The 26,250-nt window shown below is 44.3% G+C and overlaps 1 protein-coding gene across 1 annotated transcript; it reads left to right on the top strand.

Moving 5' to 3' along the window:
- The first annotated feature begins 45 nt into the window (after positions 1 to 45).
- Positions 46 to 26,023, top strand: LOC112555770 (von Willebrand factor D and EGF domain-containing protein-like). Its single transcript, XM_025224274.1, has 20 exons — positions 46 to 881; positions 5,332 to 5,510; positions 6,017 to 6,215; positions 6,445 to 6,701; positions 7,196 to 7,282; positions 7,416 to 7,554; positions 7,804 to 8,009; positions 8,409 to 8,485; positions 9,011 to 9,074; positions 9,369 to 9,563; positions 9,848 to 10,053; positions 10,213 to 10,369; positions 10,734 to 10,845; positions 11,111 to 11,274; positions 11,542 to 11,809; positions 12,154 to 12,259; positions 15,936 to 16,043; positions 16,440 to 16,567; positions 17,471 to 17,582; positions 25,936 to 26,023. Exons 1-15 carry the CDS (start codon positions 827 to 829, stop codon positions 11,671 to 11,673), a joined length of 2,229 nt encoding a protein of 742 aa, XP_025080059.1. The 5' UTR covers positions 46 to 826; the 3' UTR covers positions 11,674 to 11,809; positions 12,154 to 12,259; positions 15,936 to 16,043; positions 16,440 to 16,567; positions 17,471 to 17,582; positions 25,936 to 26,023.
- The last annotated feature ends 227 nt before the right edge of the window (positions 26,024 to 26,250 follow it).

The following is a 26,250-nucleotide window of genomic DNA, read 5'->3' as shown; positions in this document are numbered from 1 at the left end:
GAAAATGTTTCTAAATCTTGGGTAGCCGGCAGTCCAGTGGTGTGGGCCGACAGGTAGTCGTGCACGCAGCTCTTGACGTAGGTACGATAAGATGTCGCAAACAGGAAGTTTCCTGCTCTCAGGTCGGTGTTGCCCGATGTCGTGGACACCACGTGACCAGCAAAGGACAGAGGAAAGCAGGGAGGCACGTTAGTACCAAGGTGTGAGGCCATCGTCGTGCCGGTCATCACGAACAACAGACTGTCTACACGTTTTGTCTACCTTGTATGACCTGTGTACGACACGAGAAAATCACCTGTTTAACGTTTTTCGCTTTCCCGTTATTTGTTGAGCACCTGGTGAAAGTCAACGATGTTTCCTTGTCTGAAAAATAATTTAAAATTTTTGGTGCAAGAAACGAGACAAGAGAAGACTTGACTTTGTGAAAAGGTCACACAAGCCTGACCCCGCCCCAGCATGAGTGTTGGCGGTTGGACACAAAAGACACAATGTCTTATATATAGAAAACTCTCTACCTCCTTCCATTCTTTATATACTCGTACCTGTGTTTCATTGGATTCCAGGCGTGAAGCCGTTGCCGTTTGGGAAACGAAAACGGAGCAAGTTTCACTCACATAGACTTTGTTGAGGTTGGGATCACAAAGGACAGACTTTCCCTGGACGGGTCAGAATTTTGATGAAGACAGCAGCGACCCAAACCACGATGTTTGATCGTTGTCTTTGAGTGAGTAGCGGGGGTTGATGACTGAGAGACTTGCTGTGTTCTTGTCGGACATTTGTTAACAAGGGGAGCAAGTATCTTCTGTGGATTGCTGCTTGCTGACAGATGGCTTCCATTCAGATCACACTGACGGCTTTTCTGTACCAATGGATAGCAACAGGTAAGTCACGTGATGATAACTTTATATGAGGTCAAAGTAGTAACGGCTAGCAGTACTTGGACAGATTTAATCATATTATAATATAATACATTATAGTCGAGTAGTTTCAGGACTTGCAACACTGTGAAGGCGAACCCACTGACACTTGACACTTTGCCTTAAGTGTCTGAATGAACCGTTACCTTTGGGTTCTGTTCTTCTTCGTCTTAATTTTCTTTGTCGTCTTCTTCTTGAATTGGTTTACCTGTCTCTTGATCTTTATTTTTCTCTTAATCAACATCTTGGACGATGTCAGTGTCAGGGCATCTGCGGCACCAGAGTCGCTCGGCTTCTGTTTTATTTTGGGGCGTTATTATTATTATTATTATTATTATTATTATTATTATTATTATTATTATTATTATATTATTATTATTATTATTATTATTATTATTATACGTGCCACGTGTGTCTGACACGTCCGCAGCCACACTCGTGGTTTCCTGTCAGCAGTGCCTTTTACGTCAAAACGTGGCTTAAGTGCGTAATTCAATGGATTGACGTCATCTTACTTGCGTCAAAGAGAAACCTGTCGTCACGGGTGACGTCCATGCCGTCGTCGTGTCACTGGAGTCAGAGGTCACGAGGAGTTCAGACATAGCGGTTCCTCCTGCAGGCTGTGCCGCATCATCTTGCCCACAACGGCGACATCTTCGGCGGTGAAGTCTCTTCATTCCTTTTCAGAAGCTTAGTGGTGTCAGCTCTCACCAAAGGTCTGAACAACAACTCACGACGCAACACCGTAGCCGGACGCCGAAGTAGTGAAGGGAGGAGAAACAAAAACACAAAAAGCTTGACCATAACAAAAGTGAGACTTGTTCATCCCTGGATGTCCATCACACCGCCTGCGGTTGAGAAACAGCCTCGGCAAGTGCATCCATCTGTCAAAGCAATTAATGGTGGCACTGACACCGTCAAAACACACTGAGGAGATTGTAAGAAGGTTGGAAGATTCGACTGTTCATCCTAAATCTCTTGGCAGTTTATCTTTCGTAAAGAGATCATCCAGAGATACATTTGCTCGCGCTCACGCGCAGTTCATTACATTTGTCTTGATTGTCATATATTTTTAAGATCTGCTTGCTGTTGAGGAGAGTCAATGATCACCGTTGCCATGGTGACGCAGGAAATATGTTGAAGGTTTCGCGGGTGTTCAGCCACTTGATTTGTGAAGTCGGTTGGGCAACACACTCACAGTTCAGCGGATAAACCGATCAACGCTCCACAAATAAACTGATAATCACAGATCTGCACCGACAACCTGATAAAGCTCGTGATGCACGGATAAACTGATAAACCCAAAGCTGCAAGGATAAACCACGCTGCACAGATAAACAAAACCCAAGTCCATCCTCATCAGTGGTTCATACCTTTGGCTCTTGTTTGGTGTCATCATTCCGGTGATTCTCCATTCTCTACAGTAACATCTTAGTTCCACAGTTCAGTGGGATGTACAAACTGCTCTTCTAGCATCACGTGTCTGCAACAACTTTACTCTGAGAAAGAACATCTTCGGGCTGATGACAGACAAGACATCAGTTTTGTCATAAAACGACATTTGTCCGACTTTCCAGTTTTGTCGAGTCCATACTATTAGTATTTCTAAAGTAGATAATCGACACACTAGTGACACTGTAACCCTTTCATCAGTGTAACACCACTTTGTGGCAGCCACTCGTTGCTCTCGGAAGATTACATGTTCAACAACTTAAACCCGAAAAATCATTTTCAAATTTACAACATCCGGTTCTTTGCGAACATCTGATACAAGGAAACCATTTTCTTACAAATAATCATATGATTAACAGTCTATTATAAGGTGTTTCTTGTATCTCATTATTGAAAAATTCTCAGCACTGTGCAATCACATGAGGGCTGTGTGACCGGTCATCGTTTGTAAAGGGCGGCGAGAAGAGTTCAATTGTTCTTTGAACTGTCTCGTCCTCAAACATGCCCCCTCCAGCTCCAGTTGTCTCTCAGACAGGAAGATGGTTCCGACGGGGACTAAGTTTGACTTTCAAAACTGCCACAGGACTTGCTCTGACGTATGGGGTCGGCAAGACTTTGTTCGGCGGCCCACCCATTCCTGACAAGGGTACCCGTCTGCACGTCAATCGCCAAACAGCTCCCTTCACCGTCGACAAAACCACGTATGTCCCGTTGCACGAGCCACAAAGGAAGTTCGTGGAGGACTGCGACATACCCACGCCACAGCCTTGCGTCATATCCGGCGGCAAGATGCATGCACTGTTTCTGTGGATACGCGTGAATCCAGACGCCAACAGCTGGGAAGTCGCTCGCTCCATGTCGCGCCTTCAAGAGCTCGTCCGTGACGTCACTGGCCCCATGTGCCGAGGGGCTTTGGACGAGGTCCTAGCGGGGGTAGGTTTCGGTCCAGAGTTCTACTCAAGGGTGATGGGGTGTAGCCCGCAGTCCTTCTCCTACGAAGTCAGCCCCGTAGCGGGCATGACGACGGGAGGAGACATCTTGGTGCACGCCAAAAGCCACCACGGGGGGTCGCTGGTGGCGCTGAGCCGCGCAATCCAGAGAGCCTTGCCCGAGAACAGCGTCCTTTCCCTGGACGAAACGTACTGCTTCGCGGCAATGACTCCAGAGGAGATGTTGCGGCAGTCAGGGTACGACCAGCTCGGCAATGTCAACTACAAGCACATCTCCGGGGAGCCGAACCCCAAGGAGGCAGACCGCGAAAAGTCCCCGGACAAATGCGTCCGCCGACCCGAGGTGGTGGTGGCAGCCGGAACGGAGACCGAGGTGGACACGGAAGGCAAGCGTCTGCAGGCTGCGGTGGACGTGACGTCAGGGGGTAGCTACGTGCTGACGCAGAAGTGGGTCAACGATGTCTGCGTGGTGGACAAGTGCGCGGGCACCAACATGGACGCGTGGCTGGGACAAGGATGGCGGCCGAGCTCCTACCAGAAAACAAAACAGGAGGAGACTTGCCCTGCCAGCGTCGTGCACGAACTGGCGCTGACGAGCACAGAGAAGTGGATCGCGAGGGCCTATGAGGAGTGTGTGGAGATGCGGAAGCAGCTTCCAGACGCAACCGTCATCGTCAATCCGGGCAGCAACGTCTCCACCAAAGCGGGGAAGTCCTGCCGGCCCTTTCGGATGCTTCATCAGTCCATGCCTTTCGCTATCCGCGGGGCCACCTCGGGTATTTTTTTCATTGGTTACGCTGCCAGCCCTCGTGACCAAGAGCTGCTCCTTGAACGCTTGGGAACTTCCGGTTCCGGTCGCAAGACCTCGTGCGACGATCTCAGTCGTCTGACGCACACCGTCAGCAGCGCCTGCTGGTATTTTCCGAGTATCCAAGAGCTCCGAATAATCTCGTGCTAGCTTCCTGCTTCTGTAAACAGAGTTATCTCGCTTTCTTACACTTAGCACAACAAAGAAGGACTTGCAACATCGAGGAATGGAAACATCGTGTTAGAAATCCTTTTAGACACCGTCATCGAGGACAGAAAATTCTATTGAAAATTCCAACACAGGGATGTAGAACTGTTCTAAAAATCATTTGAATTTATTTCTGTAAAGCCAAGTACAGCAAGGGATTTTTTTAAAGTATCACGTATAAATGTCCCGAGAAACGTTATTTGGCGTTTCTCGCGAGAATTGAGAGATTGCTGCACCATTCCTTCTTTGTTTTGTCACGTGTTTCTCTGACCAGTGTTAGACCCTCGTAGTCTCGCAGGGAACGTGTGAGACGCTGATAGGGCTTCGTCACGAAATATTGCTTGCAGCTCCGAAAATTCATTCCCCTAGCCAGAAAGAGTTCATTGGGATTCAAAATAAATCTTCCAAAGATGGCTTTGACTTGATTAATTTTTTCTTTTAATGTGACATTGTTTAGAATAATTTAACTTTTAATACACCCTGTCTTCATACCTTCACAAAGAAAGAACGGCGATGACTGAGGTCTTCTACATGCATCCGAGGACGCAATGGCATCCACGAACAGGACGATGCACCCACAACATACAGTGTCACTATAGAAACCATGATAACCATAGTAACGGTAAACATAGTGCATGCGCAGTGTCAACACAATCGCCGTTAGTTATGCAACAACGAAGTGTCAACAGAACAGGAGAAACTCCAGGTGTTTGCAATCTGCTCCATAAAGAAATTATTAAGTGTAATCCTTTTTAACAACTGAACTTGTCAGACATTTTTACCGAAATTTCTAGGAGGACGCACGTTTGGTATATACTACATACATACATATTTATGATATTAAAATCCACAGTTAATATTGATGGTTTTGAAGCACATGACTATCGTATATTACAGTAAAAACAGTGTAGCGGCCATCTCTGCTCATGAACACATCTGGACAGACGCCACAAATGTTTATATATATATATGTATATACAGTAAATGAACATTCCAGGAGCCCTGGATCCCTGCAGCGACTTTTGGACCTTGGACCAACCCTGGAGGTCGACAAGCTACACCCCGGGACCAAACGATCCTCTGCAGTGTGACCGCTTCCTGGACCCCGGGTGGTACCGCTTTGCTGGAGGTGGCATGCCAACCACCTGTCCCTCATCATTTAGTTGCGGTACGCAGGTATGGTACCCTGGGTGGGGTGGACCTCTTCCTTCCTCAACCACTTCCTCAGAGCGATAAAAAAATTTCAACAAAATAAATCTTTAAATCGTTAGCTCGAGCTCCCACTGATGAATGAAGTCATGTCTAATGTTTACCAGGAAACAGGTTTCTCTTCATAATGATGATGATGATGATGATGATGATGATGATGATGATGATGATGTCTATTTGTAATGCGCAGGTATTCATTCAGAAGAATGCTCATTGCGCAGAAAAAAATAACCAAAAAAAAAAAAACCAAACAAAAAAACAAACAAACAAACAAACAAAAATAAACAATAAAAAAAACAACAAAAACAAAACAAAAAACAAAAACAACAAAAACAAACAAACAAACAAACAAAAAAACAAAAAAAAACAACAAAAAAACAAAAACAAACTAGTGTTGTCATGGAATACAGACATGTCTGACTTTCAGCTGTCAGCTTTGTTTGTCAACACGCACTCAAAGTATATTCTTGCAGGCTCCCATATGGATGAACGGCCAACTTCCGCTTCCGAACGAAGGCGTGGTCAATCGAAGCGCATGCGCAGTAATCACAAACGCTGCAGGTCAGCTGGACTGTTGCGGACAGGAAGTGCTGATTCAGGTTCGAAACTGTGGCGACTTTGTTGTCTACTGTCTCCACAACACACCTGGCTGCTCCATGGCCTACTGCTCAGGTCAGTTGTCTTCTTACTCGCAAGTTTCCACTCGTCACGTGATATTAATCATGAAACATGAACACAGTCTACCTCCTTAGCTCTGGAACCAAAGAACCAAGCCAGTTTCAGGAAATTTATTTATTTGGAAGCTATGTTTAGCCACTTAGCCATCAGAATTTCATCCTTTGACTCATCAGTAAAGAAAGTTTCTCTCTTGCCTCAATGTAAAGACCGGCTTTGCTCCCAGATGTTCCGGGAGGGACGGTCCCCCGCCAGATAAACACACAGCCTGCAGCTCCGGTCCTGGTCGGCCCGGAAGTGATAGACGGCGGCTTCCGCTTCTCCTGTAACCTCTCTGACACGAGGCCGAGGTCGGGTGTGCAGGAAGTGACGTGGACGTTTGATGGAGTTCAAGCCGCCAACGCTCCTGTGGAAACCCTGACGGGAGACAACCACGTCGCCTATTTGGATCAACGGGCGTGGACTGGTCACGTGGGGTCGGAGGTTCGTCTATGAGGGGTCAAGAAAAAATCACAAACTTTGTGCTCAGTCCGAGTTATTTATAGCAATTTTAAGCCGTTAAGGTCGCCAAAACAACGGTTGTATCGCACGTTTTATGAATGAGTTGATGTTGCCAAAGAAAAAAAGTTAAAAACTTTGGACACCGTCTCGTAGTTTCGGAACAAGACGCTTGTCCTGGAGTTCTCCATTTGGCCCCCAGGGCAGAGAATTACCATCGCTTCACAACTACGCTCTCTGGGGAGATTAAAGTCCATCAGTAGTGTATACAGTACTTACTTGTGCAGTCTTCTCTGTGTCACGCTTTCTTTCTTGCTTGCTTGCTTGCCTTTCTTTCTTTCTTTCTTTCTTTCTTTCTTTCTTTCTTTCTTTCTTTCTTTCTTTCTTTCTTTCTTTCTTTCTTTCTTTTCTTTTCTTTCTTTCGTTTGTTCGTTTGTTCGTTTGTTCTATTCTCACTATAAAACATTTCTGTCTTTCAGCTTCGCTGCCGAGTACGAATACGGAATGACGTCACTGGTCAGTTTGGAGACTTTGTTAACAGCAACGGGTACTGGGGTGGAATACGGGTAAGTTGGACATAAGCATACTGACTTAGTGAAGTAGTGAGCGAGTGAATGAGTGAGTGAGTGAGTGAGTGAGATAGTGAGTAAATGAGCGAGTGAATGAGTGAGTGAATATATCCAATCCTGGGTGTTGTAGGTCACACCTACCTCAGTGACTGTCACGGAGGGTGAAGGAGCACAAGAGGTCACGCTGACGTCGACGCTGCCCATCGTTTGTTCCCATGACAACGAGTGCGAGCTGCAGCTGGAGCTTGACGTCAATGGCACGCGCTGGGGTCAGTTCACCTTTGACCTTAGTCGTCTTAGATTGCACATGAAATTACTTATGAAGTTCCTGTAAGAAATTGCACGCCAGCTGCACTGAAGCACATTCACACGTTTCCTTGGTTTCTAAAAGCACTGGACATCACACCTGGGTGTCCACCACGTGACTTTATTTCAGTTTTGCAATGTCTTCAAAACGCTCGTGCAGTGTCGGCATGGAAAGGCTGACGGGTATATTAATGTGGATTGTTTTCTCCCAGAGGACATCGCGGCAACTGAGAGCTGCGTGTTGCACCTGCGGAGGGAGGACTGGGACGTTAGCACCCACACCGCCAGCGTCACCACCCGTATCGTAGCCACCCGTGACGTCATACGAGACGGGGACCAGTCGTTGGCGGTGCGTTTCCGCCCGCTGTTCTCCCTGGCTCCTCCTCTGTGGCACAACTACTCTCCGCCAGAGATCCAGGTGAGAAACCACCCTGTCCTCTGGACAGGACAGGAGGACAGGTGTGTCAGGTTTTAACATCCTAACAAACTGTCATCTACCCTTAGTGTCTTCACTTTCTGTGGGTGAGCTGAACTCAGCCTCTTGTCATTCTGACCTGTGTGTCGTAATTTTCTGCAGGTGTTAATCGACTTCTTTTTTTCTCATCTTTCTGAATTGTTTGTTGTCTCACCTCAGTTTACATCTTTATGGTTTGGTGCGTTGTCTTTTATTTATTTATTTTTTTTGGACGGGAGGGCTGCGCAAAATCATGAGCTAATGTTTGACAGGTGTTTACTTTTACCTGTTCTGTATTATTCATGACAGAAAAACATCTTTCACCTCATCTCCGGTTCTATCATATTCTTTGTATTCATGTAGGTGCGTACAGTGGACAGAACTGTTGCTCGTTGCTATGGCTACGCTGACCCCCACATCCAAACATTTGATCGACAAGGGTAAGGAACCGTTGCCGCAATTATAGAAAGTCAGGGACTACTAGCTGAGGAGTATATAATACATTTGAGTCACAGCACACTTTGAGAAAATCATACAAATGTCTGTGTTTGTATTACAATGGCATGTGAACTTTTTATTCTTCTTTTGAGAGAACGAGAAACTAGAATAAAGTAGATTGTTGAGTTTGTGCTGTTTGTTAGTGTGCTCAAAGTGTGAGTTGTTGTGTTTCAGTTTGCCTTTGTGTATTGTTTATCATTTACTTAGTAATTATTGGTAGTCTGGGTGGTTCGGTGGCGTAGCGGCTAGCAGTCACCAATACAGTGAAAGTTGACTGTCCTGGGTTCAGTTCTCGTCTCGGGCACGCTCTTTTTTTCTGCATGTGGCATCTGTTTACAGGATTAGCTGCCTTGCTGTGATAAAGTCTTAGTTGCTGGCTCGGTGTAAACACTAATTACTATCCACCATCCTCTTACGTGAAGTGTGTATTACAGGTAATACCAATATTTTATTTTCTCTCTCTGCAGTGTCTACCACTTGTACGAAGAAGGCGACTTCGTCTTGTTGCGCAGTCTTCAAAATAACTTTGAAGTGAGTCTACTGCTTTTGTTTTGTTTATTTTTTATTATCTTTGTTTATTTGTTGTTGTTTTCGTTTGACTTGGTTCTGGTTTGGTTTTCTTGCTTAAAACGTCAAACCAGGTGAGTGTGGTACACAACAGGTGAGATGACTAGGTGAAGATAAATTTCATATTGTGTGACAAGAAGTACGTCAGGTGTGAAAGCTGTGATTGTTACCCACCCAGTCTTGTGATGCCATTCACATGATTCACTTACTGTGACAATATGTCGGTGTGACTGTGTAGCATCCCTGTCTCTGCAACAGATACACGTGCGAACAGTCGCGTGCGCTGGGAGGTCGTGCATCTGCGGGGTGGCGGTTCAACGTGACTACGACGCCATCTCGTTGAGCGTGTGCGAGGGCCAGGGGGTGCTTCCCCCCGAGGTTCGCGTCCTTAGCGACCATGGACTTCAGGCTAGCACGACCGTCACACGAACACCCGATGGACGAGAATACATGGTCTGGAGTTTGGACTTTTATCTCCACAGTTTTTATTTTAATTACCCTTCATCTCCATAATTAAAGAGTTCTCACATTTAATTGCCTTTCATCCGCATTTTCCCATTACTTGCATACCTCTCGACTTTGAAGAGGACCTACTAATATATCATCCCAGATAATGAATCACAGAAATGTAAACAAAGTTTTGTTGTAGTATTGCTCTTTAGAAACGACTTAAATGAAAGTAATTAATGATGGAGACCAGTTGAGTACCTCCGCCCTCTTACCTGTTTCACAAAAAGCTCGCCTTCACAACTGGCGAGTGGGTGAAGATCACGGACTTCAGTTCTTACATGAACGTGGAGGTGCAGGTTACCGGGTCAGAGTTCGGGGTCACCAGCGGACTGTGCGGCACCTTTGACAACAATGCGGACAACGACTTCACGTCCATCGACGGAGTCATTCATCCGGACAGCGACGTCCCGTTGTCCTTTACCGAGTCCTGGCGGTGAGTTCGTTTCCCTGACTGATGCGGGGTCAACTGCTGTTTAAGGTCACGTGATTGGTCAAAGAACCTAGTATTGAAATATTTAATGATTGGACTTTTTTTTCCTGTTTCATGATTGGTGCCCGTACGTGAAGTCAATGTCTGTCTGTCTGTCACCAGACTCCAGCCCCAGGACAGTCTGTTGAATGGCGTGCTCCGTCCCGTGACGGAGGGCTTCTCCCGCGACAACACCGAGCTCTGCACGTGCAACGCGGCGTCTGGCTCCATCGACTGCGGACTGACGCGGGGCATCATGGATCCTGCACGTGACTTACACGTGAGTTGGGTGTGTGCGTTGCGATGACAATCACTACATTAAAAAAAAAGAGGTGATGACGTCATCAAACAGCTTTTTGACGATAACAACCACCTGGCTGTGTTCTTATCTATTAATTAGTCGTAATTTTTTTCAAATTCACCAACAAGTTTTATTGAAGATGAATTATGGGAAAGTAACAGTCTTTGGAAAAAGAGAAAAATGAACGAGAGATGGACAAGGGAGTGTAGGATCACGTGTCTTCTATGTGTAATAGTCGAATAATCCAGGAACAGAAAGAAGCACGTGACAAGAATGGAGTGCGTCCTCGGTGTTCTCAGTGTCTGTCGTTCTCCTTGCATTGTAAACTTTCGTTCTTTTTCAGCGCGATTGTCATCATTGTGACATCACTGACGATATCATCAGGTGGCGAGAGAACAGCGCTGTTGGAGACGACACCGAGGACATCGACCTGCCGATTGTTCTCATTGACAACGGTGTGTGAGTGTGTGTTTGTGTGTGTTTATGTGTGTTTGTGTGTGTGTGTTTATGTGTGTGTGTGTGTTTGTGTGTGTGTGTGTTTATGTGTGTTTGTGTGTGTGTGTGTTTATGTGTGTGTGTGTTTGTGTGTTTGTGTGTGTGTCGTCATTACAACCATTCTTGATCTATATATATATAGACACAGTTCTACTCTACAGACTCTACAATTTTAATTCATAAAGTGTCTCTACAGTTCTCCAGGTTCTGCTGTCCATATTGCAGGTCCTGTCACCCCGCCGCCGTCTCTTCCGCCAGTGACGTCACGTGACGTAGCCAGGCGCGTGTGTGTCAGTGCCATGACGAACCTGACACTGACATCTCACTGTGCAACGGCCGTTAGAGTACAGATGGAGGCCTTCGTGACGTCATGTGTGGAAGACATGATGGTAAGTGTTGTCTGTCAACATGGTCTACACTGGTGTGACATACTGCAGGACGAGTTGTTATTGCTTGTCATGGCGCACTAAGATGTCATGACATAGAGGACGACTTTAATTTTAAGTGTCACACATTTGTGAGATGCTTTGTGAGATGCTTTGCGTCTTTTGACTGAAGTAACCTCCCTTTGCTCAATTAAATGCAGTTTGAACATGATTTAAGTAAGTAAATGATTATCAAATTCTATTTAACTTACCTGTTTATATTTTTTCTAGTCTGCGGGTAGTCAACAGTTTCTCGTGTCTGCCGTTGCATCCTGGGAACGAGCATGTGCCGGAGAAGTCACGAGTAACCCTCAGAGTTATCCTCTGGACAACAGGGTCGATTGCAACCGCCACCTTTGCTGACGTCAGAGGTGTGTCCCGGAGTTTGCGGACTTAGAGGACGATGTGTCGACGGCGCATGCGTGTGTGACCCTGGGTACACGGGAGATAACTGCCTGGTTAGGGCAGACTATCCACCAGTCATCTTGAGGATTGTGCGGTACTGACTGTATTCCTTGTTTTCTCTAGTGATACACAAATAAACTTTTAAAGATCGTTCTTAACCTGAGAAACTGGCGAAGAGTGAAACCTACGAACTGCCCACAGTCCAAGAATAATAATAATAATAATAATAATAATAATAATAATAATAATAATAATAATAATAATAAAAAACACCCACGAAAGAATACTCATTCCCTTTGGCGATGTAATCACTCACTATCTACCCACTGAGTTGTTATGAGCTAAACATAAAGGCAAACGTGTAAACACACATTGCACATGCAGTTTTTTAAAACACAAAACATATTTGTTATGATCTCTGTTTATGTTTGTGCCTAGCAATGGTCTTTGTGATGCACGGCAACGTCCATGTGTACGGGCCTTCCTTCAATTGGAGAATTTCTGGCCTGGTCCTCGGACAGAATGCCGCATCCGGGATGCCCAGGTAAGACAGGAAAGATGTAAATAATTTATAAGTATACTCCTCTCTTCTCTGGTACAGTCCTCACTTCTTGCCATTGCTCAACTCGCACCTTACCTCAGCCTCAATCTTGTTTACAAAAACATAAAGCAGCGCAGAAAAAAATGTCAGATAAAAGACATTTTTTCTTTCTTTAAGAATTGCTGTGTTGTAGCCTGTATCAAGTCAAATGTGGAGGTTTGAAAGGCGACCTCGGGGGGAAAGCGGAGGGAAGCGCCCATTAGCGCGCGATATCGTGCCTTCCAGAAACATTTCTTCCTCCTTTGGGAATAAAACTTGATCCTGACAGGCGGAATAAGCCGCTCTCGATCGTCACGCAAATGTTCATGGCGAAGGTTTTTTCCCTCATTTTGCTAAAAAAGTTCACAATAAAATAATCGACACCAGCCTTTTGAAACCTTTTTGACAGGAGATTTCCGCGATGTTTGGCTCCTGATAAAGTGAGAGGGCGGTACTCGGCGATACAGGGATTAGGTTTTTCAAAACCTTTTCCCCCTTTTTACATGATTATGATGATGGTGATGATGAGAATGATGATGACGACGACAATGACGACGATGATGATTTATGTTATATTTATATGAGTTTATATTAGCTTTAAGAAAGCGAAAACAATCAAACAATTCTTCGTCGTTATTTCAAAGGGGTGTGAATTCAGCAGCTGCACTCTTCAACACCCATCATCCGGGCACTTAGGTGGAATATTTCACGTGGACAACAGTTCGCAAACTTATTGGCATTTATCATGTCTCTCGGACAAATGCCGACGGTGGACAGTAGGAGGAGGAATGTCAGTGAGAGGAATGTCAATTAAAAGAATATCAGTTAGTGGAGCATCAAACGATGAAGCATAAAGTGATGAATCAAGTGGTAAAACATTAGGTGATGTGATGAGCTGATGTCAACACTTCTTGGCATGATCCCACAATCAGGTGATTGTTTTATTTTTGCTGTTTAAATTGTAAGGGGATTGGGAGCTGGCAGGGATAGGCATGTGACAATTTTTTCCAGCTCTTGTTTAACTTCTTTCTGGGAGACGGTTAATGAGAACCGTGGGAAAACTGCGGACATCGATCACCCGGCATGCGTGCACTCCCCCGAACCCTCCTCCTACCTCCCCCCCGAAGGAATGATGGGAAAAGCTGACGAGGACAAGAAGGGGAGAAAACTGACGCAGCGTGAAGAAAAGCGAGGACAAGGGAGGCAACAGGAAGATGACGGCACGAAATTTAAAAATGTTCTCACGCAGTGGCAGCCATTATGGAGGCGTGGTTGTCAGGGAGCTGGTGCCAGTGAAAATGAAGCCTGACATTTGCAAAAAGCTGGAGGATAACGGTCTTGAGGACAAACCGTGAGTTGTGCTCACCCTCGACAATTCAGCTTCATTTGCATGACTCGGGGAGGCTGAACCTGGCACGTGCTCATCTCAAACGCTTATCTCCACCTTAATTATCTTAACTGACGGAGGGAAAAGAAATAAAGAAACGAAAAGAAAGAAAAGAGAGCGGGAAAGAAATGATTTGTTCACGGGTTACATCCGTTAACCATTTTAGCAATTTCCTGAATGTGAATTTGGTTGAGATTAAAATGTAAAGTTCATGATTTGACCTTAAGAACAGGAGAGCTGGTGTGACAGGAACATAGAGACATTTCTCTGAAGCTCTTTGTGATTTTTGGAAAACGGAGGCAGCAGACAATAAGTTAGACCATTACCTTCGGGTTTGTTTCCTAACTTTAGTGATATATCCTTAGTTGCAATCACGGTGTAAAACATTAATATTTAGACCATCGGACATCAACCACTGCACTCATTGACCCCACAGTCATGATATATTTTCTCTGGGTTTGCGTGCTGAGACACGACAGAGCTCAAGAAAGAAACTTCTTCTGGACAACATCCTCACAGGACGCGTTTACCGAGATTTTCTTATCTCGAGTTTGTCCTCTCCTTCATCTGACCATGATGCCATGGAGGAGAACTCCAGGGATTTCCAGGGAAATGCATAAACGAATTAGAAGTGAAAACAGTTTTTCTTGTCGGTTTAGGAATGTCGCAACATGTCCAATTACCAGGACAAAGAAAATATCCAGACAGGCAGAACGGAGATAATAAATAATGTCAGATTAACTTGTCGTCATTTGCCTCCCAACACTGAACTGCGATAACTTCGACAAACTCGATGAGAATCTTTTTATCAAGTGTAGGTGTGTGAGACACGAAAAGACCAGTTTTAAATACTTTTACAATTTTAAATAATGTGAATATCTAAATTCTTGTTTTTATGCAAAAGACCTTATTTCAGGAACACATTTCAGGTCCGTTTGCTCCTTTGAAATACAGAATTCTTAATGAGACTCCATCAATACCAATAAACTAAAATTGTGATAAACAATAAATTAATTCCAAACTCCACCATCAAATTTCTAAGCGAGAAAATTCCTCAGTTCTCTCTGGAATTGCTGAAATAATTGCTGCCTTCTCAACGACGAGAATTTTGTTTATTCTTTCATGTCTTTTTTTTTTGGAAAAACCCAGGTGGTGCTGCATAACAGATGAGAATGCAAAATTTGTAATTTCAGTTTGCTTGCTTTCCCAGACTGTTGACTTTGATTCCAGGATTTGATTCGGTCACCCTGAACTAAAATAATGTTTGTTTACTCTCCAAGAAATGAGTTATGAAGTCGTCAGAGTTTTCTAGCATCAAAGTTGAAAATGGAGTGTTTTGAGATGAGCCTCCAAGCAGAAAATTCCAGAGTTTAGCTGGTTTTTTTGCATCAGGGAATGCTTCGGATACAACGCCTACCGGGGAAACAAGTCAGGGACAGAAAAGCTTGTGAATGTTTTTAGAGTTCCTCGTCCGTCCTCGGAGCAGCTAATGTACCACCTTTGGTAATAACAGGGTGAGTGATGTCACCAGCCGTTGGCATCCTGAGGAGACCAGCACTCGAAGCACTCCAACATGCTGCAAGTGTAATGGCGGGAGGATGCTCCAGTTCCTGTCAGATGCCGCAAGCAGACCAGACGAATGAGATTATCTTTGTATGCACACTGGAGACTTCCCTTCGGGGTCTTCGTCTGCACAAGATATGACTGTCCGTGGCCCCGGCAGTTTTTACTCAAATCTCGGAGTGGGAGAGAAAAATTGCTTTGAAATTAGAGAAGCCATCTGGGGAGAAATGTCCAGGATTCTAGAGCAGCCGTCACTCAGCATCGTCTCCTCCAGAATGCCATTGGCCCTCGTTGGATTTGGTGGTTATATAGACACACCCGCCATGGCAACCACCTCAACGAGAAGTATTTCAGGCTAGAGTGCTAGGAGTAATGAATGTAAGTGGTTAGCTGTGTCTAGTGTACGCCACGTGGATGTCAGAGCTCTTCCTTTCCTCCCAATGTCGTCGTCATCCTCCTCCTCATCATTTAAAAAAAAAAAAAGAAACTGTCAACTGCTTGGCTTCTTAGCTTCCAAAACCCAAACAACAACCAATGGTCAAGTGTTTGTTTACCTAGAGTAGTCTCTCACACAAACAAACACTCACTGGTATTCTTGAAATAGTCTTGGCGGATGTCATTCGTAGATGATGGTTACATTGTTGTTGTGCTCATCCCCATGGAGATAACTGTCTGTTTGTGTTCCGTCAGATGACTCCAAACGGTCTGGTGCCAGACAGCCAGGGGCGGCCAGCCACAGCAAGTATTGAAAGTGACCGCCAGGTGGCGTGTCCTGTGCAGACTCCAGAGTCCCAGACGGTGAGTTGCGATGAATGCTCATCAATCACTCCAGGGTAGAGAAGTGTCAGGGGAGATAAAACTTGTGTGAGTAGCAATAGTTCTTTCCCCTTTCCCGTGGCATCCATCTTCTGTAGCTTTCTCATCGCCAGATGTAGTCATGGTGGTTCTGAACCACCATATTGTTATGTAACCATTGAGAAACTTATTATATCGATACGTGGTCAGTCTGCTGTCTCCTTCATAGTCAACCCTCGGTAGTACGTCACCGCAGAAATAGTACGTTACTAGGCATGTCACACGCCTCCCACGTGACCAGCTTGGGAATGGGAGGATCAGGGGTAGGTGTGAGGTGGGGTGTGTGTGTGTGTGAAGGGTAACTTATCAGTGATGTGACATGTTAACGTATATCTGCAGATGTAGCCGTTCGGTTTTATCTCATCTCCATCACGACGGACGGCAGTCGCTATAGCAACGAAGCCCTGTACGTGGTCTACGACTCTGTGTGCCTGCGGTGCGACGTGGCAGGAACCTGCATTGTGGAGGTGAGCAGAGGTCACAGTGACTAACATCAGCAGAGCTCAACAATTTTGAAATGGGAAGATTTCACAGGGACATCCTCCTCCTCATCATCATCTTCATCAATCATCAATCATCAATCATCAATCATCATCATCATCATCATCATCTAAACACGAGTGTGGAAGCGTCTTCATGGGTCAACTGGGAAAGGTAGTAGTAGAGGTGAGGGTACATTTTTCTGCGCCATACGGGTATCGAACTCGAGCGCCTCAAGATTGGAACGCCAGCGCTCTAACCACTCGGCTCTCTCTTTTCCCTCGTCTAGAAGACTCCTCCGAGCCCGGACTGACATCGTCAGCCACCTTCGAACTCACTGCCACCGAAAAAATTGCTTCCGTTGGACAAATGTACTGGTGAGTATGTGACGTCACAAGCTCCCTGCGGAAGTGACGACAGCGGCTGAAAAGGGGTGGGGTGCAGAAGTGACCAATCACAGACGTGTCTGGGGAGGGGTAGGAGGTGGGTAGTAAACAATGTTAGGTGAGAAGGGTGGGACAGGAAGCTCGGGATTAGTCTCAGGCTGTGCGCTAATGGAGGCCGCCACACGTGACCAGCTCTGACCGTCATATCGGAAACATTCTGGAATCTCGGGTAAAGCCTGTAAAGTGGCGACACCTATTATTGCCAGGGACAGTCCTGCAGGCAAGAACCTAGTGGGGTCAGTCTACAGGTTTTGCTGTCGCTTGACCAGGTCAGAGTGAGAGAGACCCCGTCCTTGTCACTTGTCACATCGCTTCTTCGTCCTCCTTCGTCCTCATTATCATTACTGTTAATTTCTAATTACGTCACATCTTAGTTTTAGACCTGATGACTTTCGATGTTTCCCCAGACAAGTAACAAGAGGTTTTTTAAAAAAATGATTACAGGCTGGAACGTGCTTGATAGAAAACCGTTGTTACGTCAGCCAGCAAGTTAACCCCTCCAACTCCAACCTTCTCTGTGACCCCCTGAGGTCAAACGCACGATGGTCATCAGCAGGTAACGTATTCATCTCTCTCTCACTCTTTCTCTTCTTCTTCTCCTTTCTCTTTCCACGTTGGTTTCCAGGGTTTCTTCTCTCTACTTGTCTATATATTTCTTTCTTTCTTTCGTTAGTTCGTTCGTTCGTTCGTTAGTTGGTTCGTTCGTTGGTTCGTTGGTTGGTTCGTTGGTTCGTTCGTTCATTCATTCGTTCGTTCGTTCGTTCGTTGGTTGGTTGGTTGGTTCATTCGTTCGTTCGTTGGTTGTTGGTTGTTCATTCGTTGTTGGTTTTGTTGGTTCTTTCGTTCGTTCGTTCGTTTGTTCGTTCGTTCGTTCGTTCGTTCGTTTCGTTCGTTCTTTTTTCTTTCTTTTTTCTTCTTTCTTTTCTTTCTTTTCTTTCTTCTTTCTTTCTTTCTTTCTTTTCTTTCTTTCTTTCTTTCTTTCTTTCTTTCTTTTTTCTTTCTTTCTTTCTTTCTTTCTTTCTTTCTTTCTTTCTTCTTTCTTTCTTTCTTTCTTTCTGCAACCTAGTCCCCAGACTCCATCCTGCTAGTCGCCAGACTCTGACCGTCAACAGACACTTGTGAGGCGCTGGGTGCTCAGTCCCTACTCCCCTCACACAACTATCCCGGCGACCAATTTGTCTGTGATTGACGCGGCTCCCGTGACGTCACTTCCTTTCCTCTAACAACATGGCCCCCAACTGGCTGCCGCCATGCTGCGCTGTCCTCTGGGAAGGACGTGAATCGAAGGCTGAAATTAAGACCAGTCTGAAGAATTCCATTCATGCCTGCCACACACACTCACCTCCGGGCCTCAGGTGACTCCTCCCATCGCAAATATTTGAACGTGAGAAATTAACGGAGCGATGGACATTCCCGCGTTTTAATTCATTCCAGTTATTTACTTCGTGAAGTAAACATTTCAGAGAAGGATACAACTTTTAAAAATGAATCTGAGCAAACAGCCTTGTTTTTTTTTTCTTAACCACGGTTCCATGAACAAGTTCCTCGGATCATCTGAAAAGCTCATCTTGCATGTTTTATTTGTTTTGTTAAGTTTAGTTTCTCCGAGGTTGGTTGTTTGTCAAGAGGGAACTCTGTATGTGCAAATATTGAAAATAATTTTTTACACATTTCTTCCAGAAAGAAATAATTCATTGCTTAAGGAAGTTGACAGAAATGATATTTACACCATAATAAGTTTTTATGTATTTTAACAGTTTAGTCTCTTTCTCATTGCTCTCTCTCAAACTTTCTCTCTCACTCTTTCTTCCAGCTCCAACCCTCGTCTTTCTCTTCTCTTTTTAGGTCTGTCCTCGCTTGTTGTTTGCTCTATTTTCACTTATTTCACTTTGTTTGCTCGTTTCCTCGCAGCTTATTCGTATTTACGATTATATTTTTTTCTGTTGTTTCCCTTAATCTTGTTTTACATGCAAAATCTCTTTTCGCTCAGACGGTGATACGGTGTTAACAGCCTTTCTCTGTCTTCTCTTTCTCTACCATCTTTTCACTCACTCCGTGGCCCAGGAAAGCACACACATGCACGCGCGCTTCTAACGGCTGCTGAGGCTGGAGTTTGAAACCCCCCCCAAAAAAAAAAAAAAAAAAAAAAAAATTCCGTCTAACGCCAATCGATGCCCAGGGAAACACCTTAGTGAACAGTCTTTCAAAGACCGGCAGAAAATGTAAAACTCATCTTGTGCTCTGCAAACATTCATTTTTCCCCTGTGTTTGTGTGAGAGAGAGAGAAGCTTCTATGCTCTGCCTTCCTGTCTTTTAGATATTTTGCAGACACACTAACCCCTCCACACACACACACGCATACACGTGCACACTCAGTCCAACACACTCCCACTCATACACACTGCTGGCAAAAGATCAGCAGAAAACAAAACAAAAAAATCTGCCTTCAAATAAATATAAAAAGTTGCATTACTCTCCTTTCACATAACTCTTCGACGAAAACAAAGTCGTTCATTGGCCGAGTTTCACTGCTTCTCTAAAATTACTATTTATTCATCTGAATTTTTTTTATTCATCTGTGAAGGACTTTTCCATTCATATGGTGTCAGAGGAAAAGAGAACTTAATGAGCTCGTGTGGAAAGATACAAGATTTAATGTCTCAAAATGAACATGGATTTTTTTTCTTCATTTTGTGTTCCATCCAGCCAACAGCAAACTTTCTAAAAATTACTTGGATCGCACTTTGGCGATGTTCCTGTATGATCAAGTTTTGGCCGAAAGATCGACATTTCTGTCTGCTGGGGGACAGAGACATTCCTTTCATAAAGGTTCTTAGTCATTTTTAGCCTTCATCGTCCAACATTTGACTAAGTTTGGCAAAGTAGTGTTCTGGTAAGATGACAACAGAAGCTGTGTTCTAATGAGATGACAAATGAAGTTGTCGGAGTGTTAGATGTATGCTAAAGTATGTGAGAAGAGTTCATACATCGGATTCAAAAGCCTTTGGGAACTTTTTGTAACTTTGTTATGACCAGTCATCCACCATGTACGATTGAGAAAAAACTAGTGGTCCCCGAGGGTGGGTCATTTTCTGCGTTGACAGAATTTAAAGGGAAGGAAGGGAACAAGGCAAAATTAAAAAAGAAGACTGAAAAAAAAAGAACTTGTTGTAATGTTTAAGTGAAGACAAAATCTGCATTGCCAAATGGTCCTTTAAAGAATAGAAGAACGTTTGTTGCTCCACACCATCCCACTTCCACTACAGTTGCTTGTATGACTAGCAATCTCTGTCAGAAGTGAAAGAATTGTTTCGACTCAGTGACATTTGCTGATCATGAAATCAGGTGAGGTAGAAGAAAGAGTTGTGCAGTGTGACATGGTCTACAGTCCACAGTAAAAAACAGGATTTCAATAAAGTTCAATGGAATGTAAGTGAAGCCTGTAAATGGGCAATTCTTGTTTGCTTCAGCAGCAGGCGAGAGAGGTCTCGTCTAGTGGTCAGTACGCTCGACTTGACCAGAGAGTCGTTTATTCCAGGCTCGTCTGGGCCTCTGACTGGAACTACCGCCCCCTATCCCCGAATAATATATAGAGAGAGAAAAGGGATAAAAACCCATCAGGGGAGGTAAAAATGGTAGAAAAAAACGGTTGAGTTCACCGTTCACATGCTGTGTCTTAGACACAGTGAACCACTCCCAGTTTAATACATCTAGAGTCTCAAGTCAATGGTGGATGGGTTTTGAGTTGGACCCTACTGTTTATCCAACCTTCGCTAAATTTGCAAAAATATTCTTTTATTGGGTCATGGGTTGTGTTTGGTTGGTGTAGCTTGTTCTGGAACATGTTTGTGTTTCATGTTTATTTCTAAAATTGTAGCTCCAAATGAAAGATTACTACGCAGAAGGACTTTCAAAAATACCTATTTACCTCTGTTATATATGGCAAAGATGTGAGACGGTACCAGTGAGTGAAGGAATGGGGGAAAGAAGAGAGGAGAGGGTGAGAGAGCCGTCTGGTGGCAACTTTTATGTCCTCATTCCATACACCCGAGCTGCTTATCTCCCCTTCTGTTAATCTGATGTGTTCCGTGTTTGGGAGACAGGGTGTCATCAAAGACACATTACCACATTGTTTATCCCCCTTGACTCAGACACATTACCACATTATTTATTCCTCTTGAAACAATCGCATTACTTACCCGCCATCCTTCTCTCAGGAACATTGTCGCATTATCTGCCTTTGAATCAGGCACATCATCCTATTGTTTATCTCCTCTTGACATAAGAATCACCGGTTCCCTTTTTCCCCTTATTTTATTGCCTGGAAGGTGCTGTCAGCCTCCACAAGTTGGAAAAGGGACATCAAGAGGACAGTAAGTGAAGAAGTACAAGTGTTTCACTATTTCTCTACTCAGACCACTCATGGCAGCCACCCATTGAGCTGGACTCAAATGAAGATCGAAAGTTCACCATAAACTGGGTGAGTTTGCCGACCTCGTGCTCCCCCAGCTAGTACTTTACACAGAAGTCGGAAACCAGAAACATTTCCTTTAAACAGTGTATCAGTATATACTTGTTTAAGATTGAACACTTTTATCTCTCCTCCTTTCCGATCTTCTCTCGATGGAGGCGCGTTCTCTTGCGCCCTCCTCCTCTTGCTGCCAGTCAGGAGAGCTTTCCAGGAGTTTGGCAGGAGCCCAAAGTATACGGCGGCGGTGGACGATGTACTTGACACATGTATGGACATAACTTTGACATATTACACCTCCGATGTCTTGTTTTGGAAATATCTTGACCTCCGCGACCCCCTGGTCCAGACGCCGCGCTGTTTACTAGACCTCGATGTCCTGTTGTCTGTGATGGTGGGTAGAAATTGCTAGTATGTCTACATTAGTCGGGCTTCCAAGTTTCGAAGTATTTGACTAACTAATGGTATAGTTTGGTTTTCTGCTCTTCCTGCTGTTTAGAAACTTTGATAATAATATCTCTTTGTTCTTTATCTCGTCTGAGCTCCTTTGTACTTAATGACCCTTGTTAATGATGCACGAAGTCTGCGAGCTGAAAAATCTAGAAATGCTCGAGTTATAAACATTTAAAAACCGATTTGTGTGTATAAATACAAATAAATCTTGCGGAGAGTTATTGCTGTGTTTGCAAAATAAAATAAAATAAAATAAAATAAAAATAAAAATAAATAAATAAAAAATGAATAACATTTGTGGGTGGGGGAGGATTCAAACCAAGAGACAACATAACTGATCGTATTTACGAGAGTGGGAGACAGAGAATAGGCGAGACATGATTCTGAAAACGAGGTTCGAAGTGACGTAATTGCGGGTGACTGTGACCTCGGAAGTAGAAAGAATGATGGATGGACGAGAGACAGAGACTACAGGGATTGTCAGGATGTGACCTCACAGTGTGGCGTCGCGCCAGGAGACATCGGGTAGACTGGGGTGCGGGGTGGCTGGCAGGTCAGACGGGTGCACAACACCCGCACATGACGCCCACGAGTGCATGCCGGACACAATGGCCACAACCGCTCGATCTGTCTCGCGGAGTAAACAGTTTACTTCCGAACGACTTTTCCTGATGAACTGATGAATTCTGGGATTTGGTGTCCACGAAGAACCTTCCATCTTCTGGACTGTGTACGTGGCTCTGACAACTCGGCGTGTTTGTGTGATTTGTCTCCCCTTAAGGCTTTCACTTTCTCCTTTTTGTTCCCAACTGCATCCCCTCTTCTCTTCTTCCCCCAGCTCCGTTTATTCGTTTCTTTTTTTCCTGAACAAGTCGTGCTTCTTGTAAAGCGAAGACGAACTGTCAAAGATGCAGTTATCCTCTCAGTCAACTGTCGGTTAACTGGGGTAAGAACAAGAATCCATTTTTTAGACTAGACTGTGGTCTTTAGACCATCCTTTATAATTTTTAGACGACTGTGTTCTTTAGACTAGGCTTCACCTGTACTGAACTACGGTATACAACATTTTACGACATCCCCTTCACTGTACCACTCTACACAACAATAAAGACAAGACTACATTCCATGTACATCAGTGCTCAGTCATCTTCAAGGTCTTCTCCTGGAAATCCTGCAGCTGTGTAGAGAAAAGAAAAAAAATAAATAAACGGCAAGAAAAGCGTGGGAAAGGCGGAGCTGGCCATCTCCTGTATTTTTTGTTTAATCGTCTAAGCCCCGGCGTCAATATTATCTCGTCCTCATCGATAATGCAATTTTCACAAAAAATATTCCAGAACAATGACGACCACAACACAGCATCCATACCCAAAAGATTAAACCAGGAATAGGTAACAAAACTGATGATTAATTATTTATTTCGTACAGAGAACGACGTTAGTAGTTCAAACTCAGACACTTTTGGAGGCTGGGTTCCAAACCCCTGTCGGGTATCGATCCTTTGCCACCCGCGACCGTGAAACTTGTCCACTTGGTCCCGAAAACTCTTGGCACTAATGGAGAATTCGCGTGAACATGGCGTCTCTGCTTACAACGACTAATTATTCTGCGGGACAGCCTCCACCACTGCCGCTCGGAACCCAGAGGTTTTTTGAAATGAACGGCCGGAACAGAAAACACGGCCACGAGGAGGTTAGATTGCCGAGTTCTCACGACAAGAAGTCATTAAAGGTTGCGAGAGACGAGGACGGTACAGAGAGAAGGAAGGAAGGGGCAAGGGTGGTCAGGATGTAGGAGAGAGAGAGTGAGAGGAGCATTTGAGGTCACGTGACACTGGCAAGCTGCTCTTGTTTGATGACAAGATATGTCGCTCCTCGCGATTGGTTGATGACACGATAGGTCGCTTGCAGCGATTGGTTGATGACACGATATGTCGCTCCTGGCAATGGCTTGATGGCATGATATGTCGCGCTTAGCTATAGTTTAAATGGCGATCCCGATACTAAGGTGCATTATCTTGTCTGTTTGTTTTGTTGTTGAAGAGCTCCAGAAACCATTATTTCAGCTGCAGGCTTGTTTACTAACATGCAAAAAGGTTTGTTGTTGTGTTCTGAGGTCCAGATGGAGTGTTATTTCAGCTACGTGTTGCTACTAAGATGTAATAAAACCTGGCTTCTGAGAAGTGGAATGGGATGCTTACTATCGTGGGAATTCAATCTCACCCATGAAAGGAATTTACCTAATTAAATTTTGTATAGAAAGATTTTTAAGGAACATTTTTAGATGATATTCATGAGAAAATCGGCAGAAAGATGGAGACAGCTAGGAAGAAATGATCACATCTCCATCTCAAGAAGGGTGGCCTCCCAGTAATCAAGATGGAATTATAAGAAGGCACAATAAGGACTTTTGAGTATGTGCACCAATGAACTCAGAGGGACACACAGTGGAAGGAAGAAAGATGGACAGTCTTAACTGAGATATCAACAACGGAATCATCAAGGCAGCCAAAGAAACCCTTTCACGACTTGCGAGAAAGAACTACACACCATACTGAAGAAGTAAACCTCACATCATACTGAACAAGTGAATCACACACCGTACAGCAAAGCGAGAGAGGAGGCCGAGACCAACCCTGAAAAGAACCCCAAGAAAACAACATCAAACTGCAGGAAAATAAAGTAAAATTCCTGAGAGCCGAACTAGCCGGCAGCGCTAAAAAATATTAATTGCCTCAAAAGGGGACTGTAGCTGATACCCTCACACTGAGGCATGGAAGGCACTGAGCAGAATGACAGAAGGACAAACCCTGGGGCTGAAGACAGGCAGGACGAAAACAAGATCAGCCTAACAGAGATGAAGACCATCATCAAGGCTTTGAACAGGCCATCCCAGCCACCAGACAGCTGCCATCATCTGTCCAGATTAGATCGAATGATAATTTTTTCGCCTGAGGGCAAGGAACAGCAGAGTTCCCTTGCAGCAAGCGACATCTGGTGCCATCCCTGTGCCAACCATGTGTAGATAGATGGCAACCACATAGCATCTCTAAGTGAGGGTGGGCTCCTCCACAAACTGAGGGCCAGGGTCTGGCCAATGTCCATCGACACTAGCTGGACGGACCTGTGGATGCTGCACCATCTCGAGAGCTGGCCTCAGATGTTGAAAAAATAGGTGAACGACTACAACAACAACAATAACAACAACAATAGCAGAAGAAGTTCAGCAATAACAGCAGCAGCAACAACAGCAACAACATGCGATTTCTCCAGCTAATGAACCGAAACGGAACTGTGCAAAAGACAAGAGTGACATAACTGTAAGAGCAAGATAAATATGTTGAGAACAATGGGGATTCAAGCCTCTCTCTGAATTTTATTTGTTCCTTGCATTTTTAATTCTTTTCAAACTCTTGGCTATCCATTCACGCCCCTCTGTTTATTTTATTTTTTAATTTTAGTTTCTGTTTTTAAGACCGTTTCTAACTCCATGAAAACACACAGATATTAAAGCATACGGAGGCTGCACGCAGGAATGTTCCTAACATCAATCTCATTTCTTACCAAGGGTTGCTCGTGTAGGGAAGCCAGAGTACTTGGGTCAAAAATAATTTAGAGAGTTGATTTATCATCTCTACTCACAATAAAACTATTTTCTTTAAGGCCAATCATTGGTTTTAATAGAAATGATAGACTTGATTAAGTGACTTATGTTTATTGTTTTGTTCTCTTACAAATTTTACTGCTTCGGATTCATAGTACCTTACATTCATACATTCTTCTGTCATGCTCACGTAGTTGTTAGCTTCCATACTTCAATATTTCGCTCGATTTTTAGTCAAGAAAGGACATACACATGCGCGAGCACACACACACCTTCCCAGCTGACGTAGGTCACAGGTCACATCCATTGGTCTCGGAGCTTTATATTCCTCTCTTTGCAGAATGAACAGCTTTAATAACATATTTTTGTCTTTTTGTCAATGTTGCAGTTACTTCTGTGAAGGTGGACACCACTCACGATGACATCACTTGTCCCGAGAAGACCTCGACTTTCAAGCGATGGGATGTGTGGACAAGGCAAGGAGACAATAATACAATAATGAACTTAGCTTTGTGCTGTCTTTTTTTAAATTTCATATATACATTTCACACAAATATATCCTTTTATAGCTTACATAGACACCATCGAATGACTTTATACAACAAGCGCTCTCCTGTGTGTGTGAGAGAGAAAGAGAGACAAAGAAAAATGGCGTGTATGGGTTTGTGTTTAGGCGCGTGCGTGTGTAGGTGTGAATGTATAT

This window comes from Pomacea canaliculata, linkage group LG14, assembly GCF_003073045.1.
Source record: "Pomacea canaliculata isolate SZHN2017 linkage group LG14, ASM307304v1, whole genome shotgun sequence".
Classification (NCBI taxonomy): domain Eukaryota; kingdom Metazoa; phylum Mollusca; class Gastropoda; order Architaenioglossa; family Ampullariidae; genus Pomacea; species Pomacea canaliculata.
This window is presented reverse-complemented; position numbering and strand designations above follow the sequence as displayed.

Coding starts and splice junctions, on each gene's coding strand:
- LOC112555770 (XM_025224274.1), top strand. CDS start 827: ATGGCTTCCATTCAGATCACACTGACGGCTTTTCTGTACCAATGGATA. Junction 7,555..7,803: donor CGTCAATGGCACGCGCTGGG/GTCAGTTCACCT, acceptor GTTTTCTCCCAG/AGGACATCGCGGCAACTGAG. Junction 10,054..10,212: donor TCCTTTACCGAGTCCTGGCG/GTGAGTTCGTTT, acceptor GTCTGTCACCAG/ACTCCAGCCCCAGGACAGTC.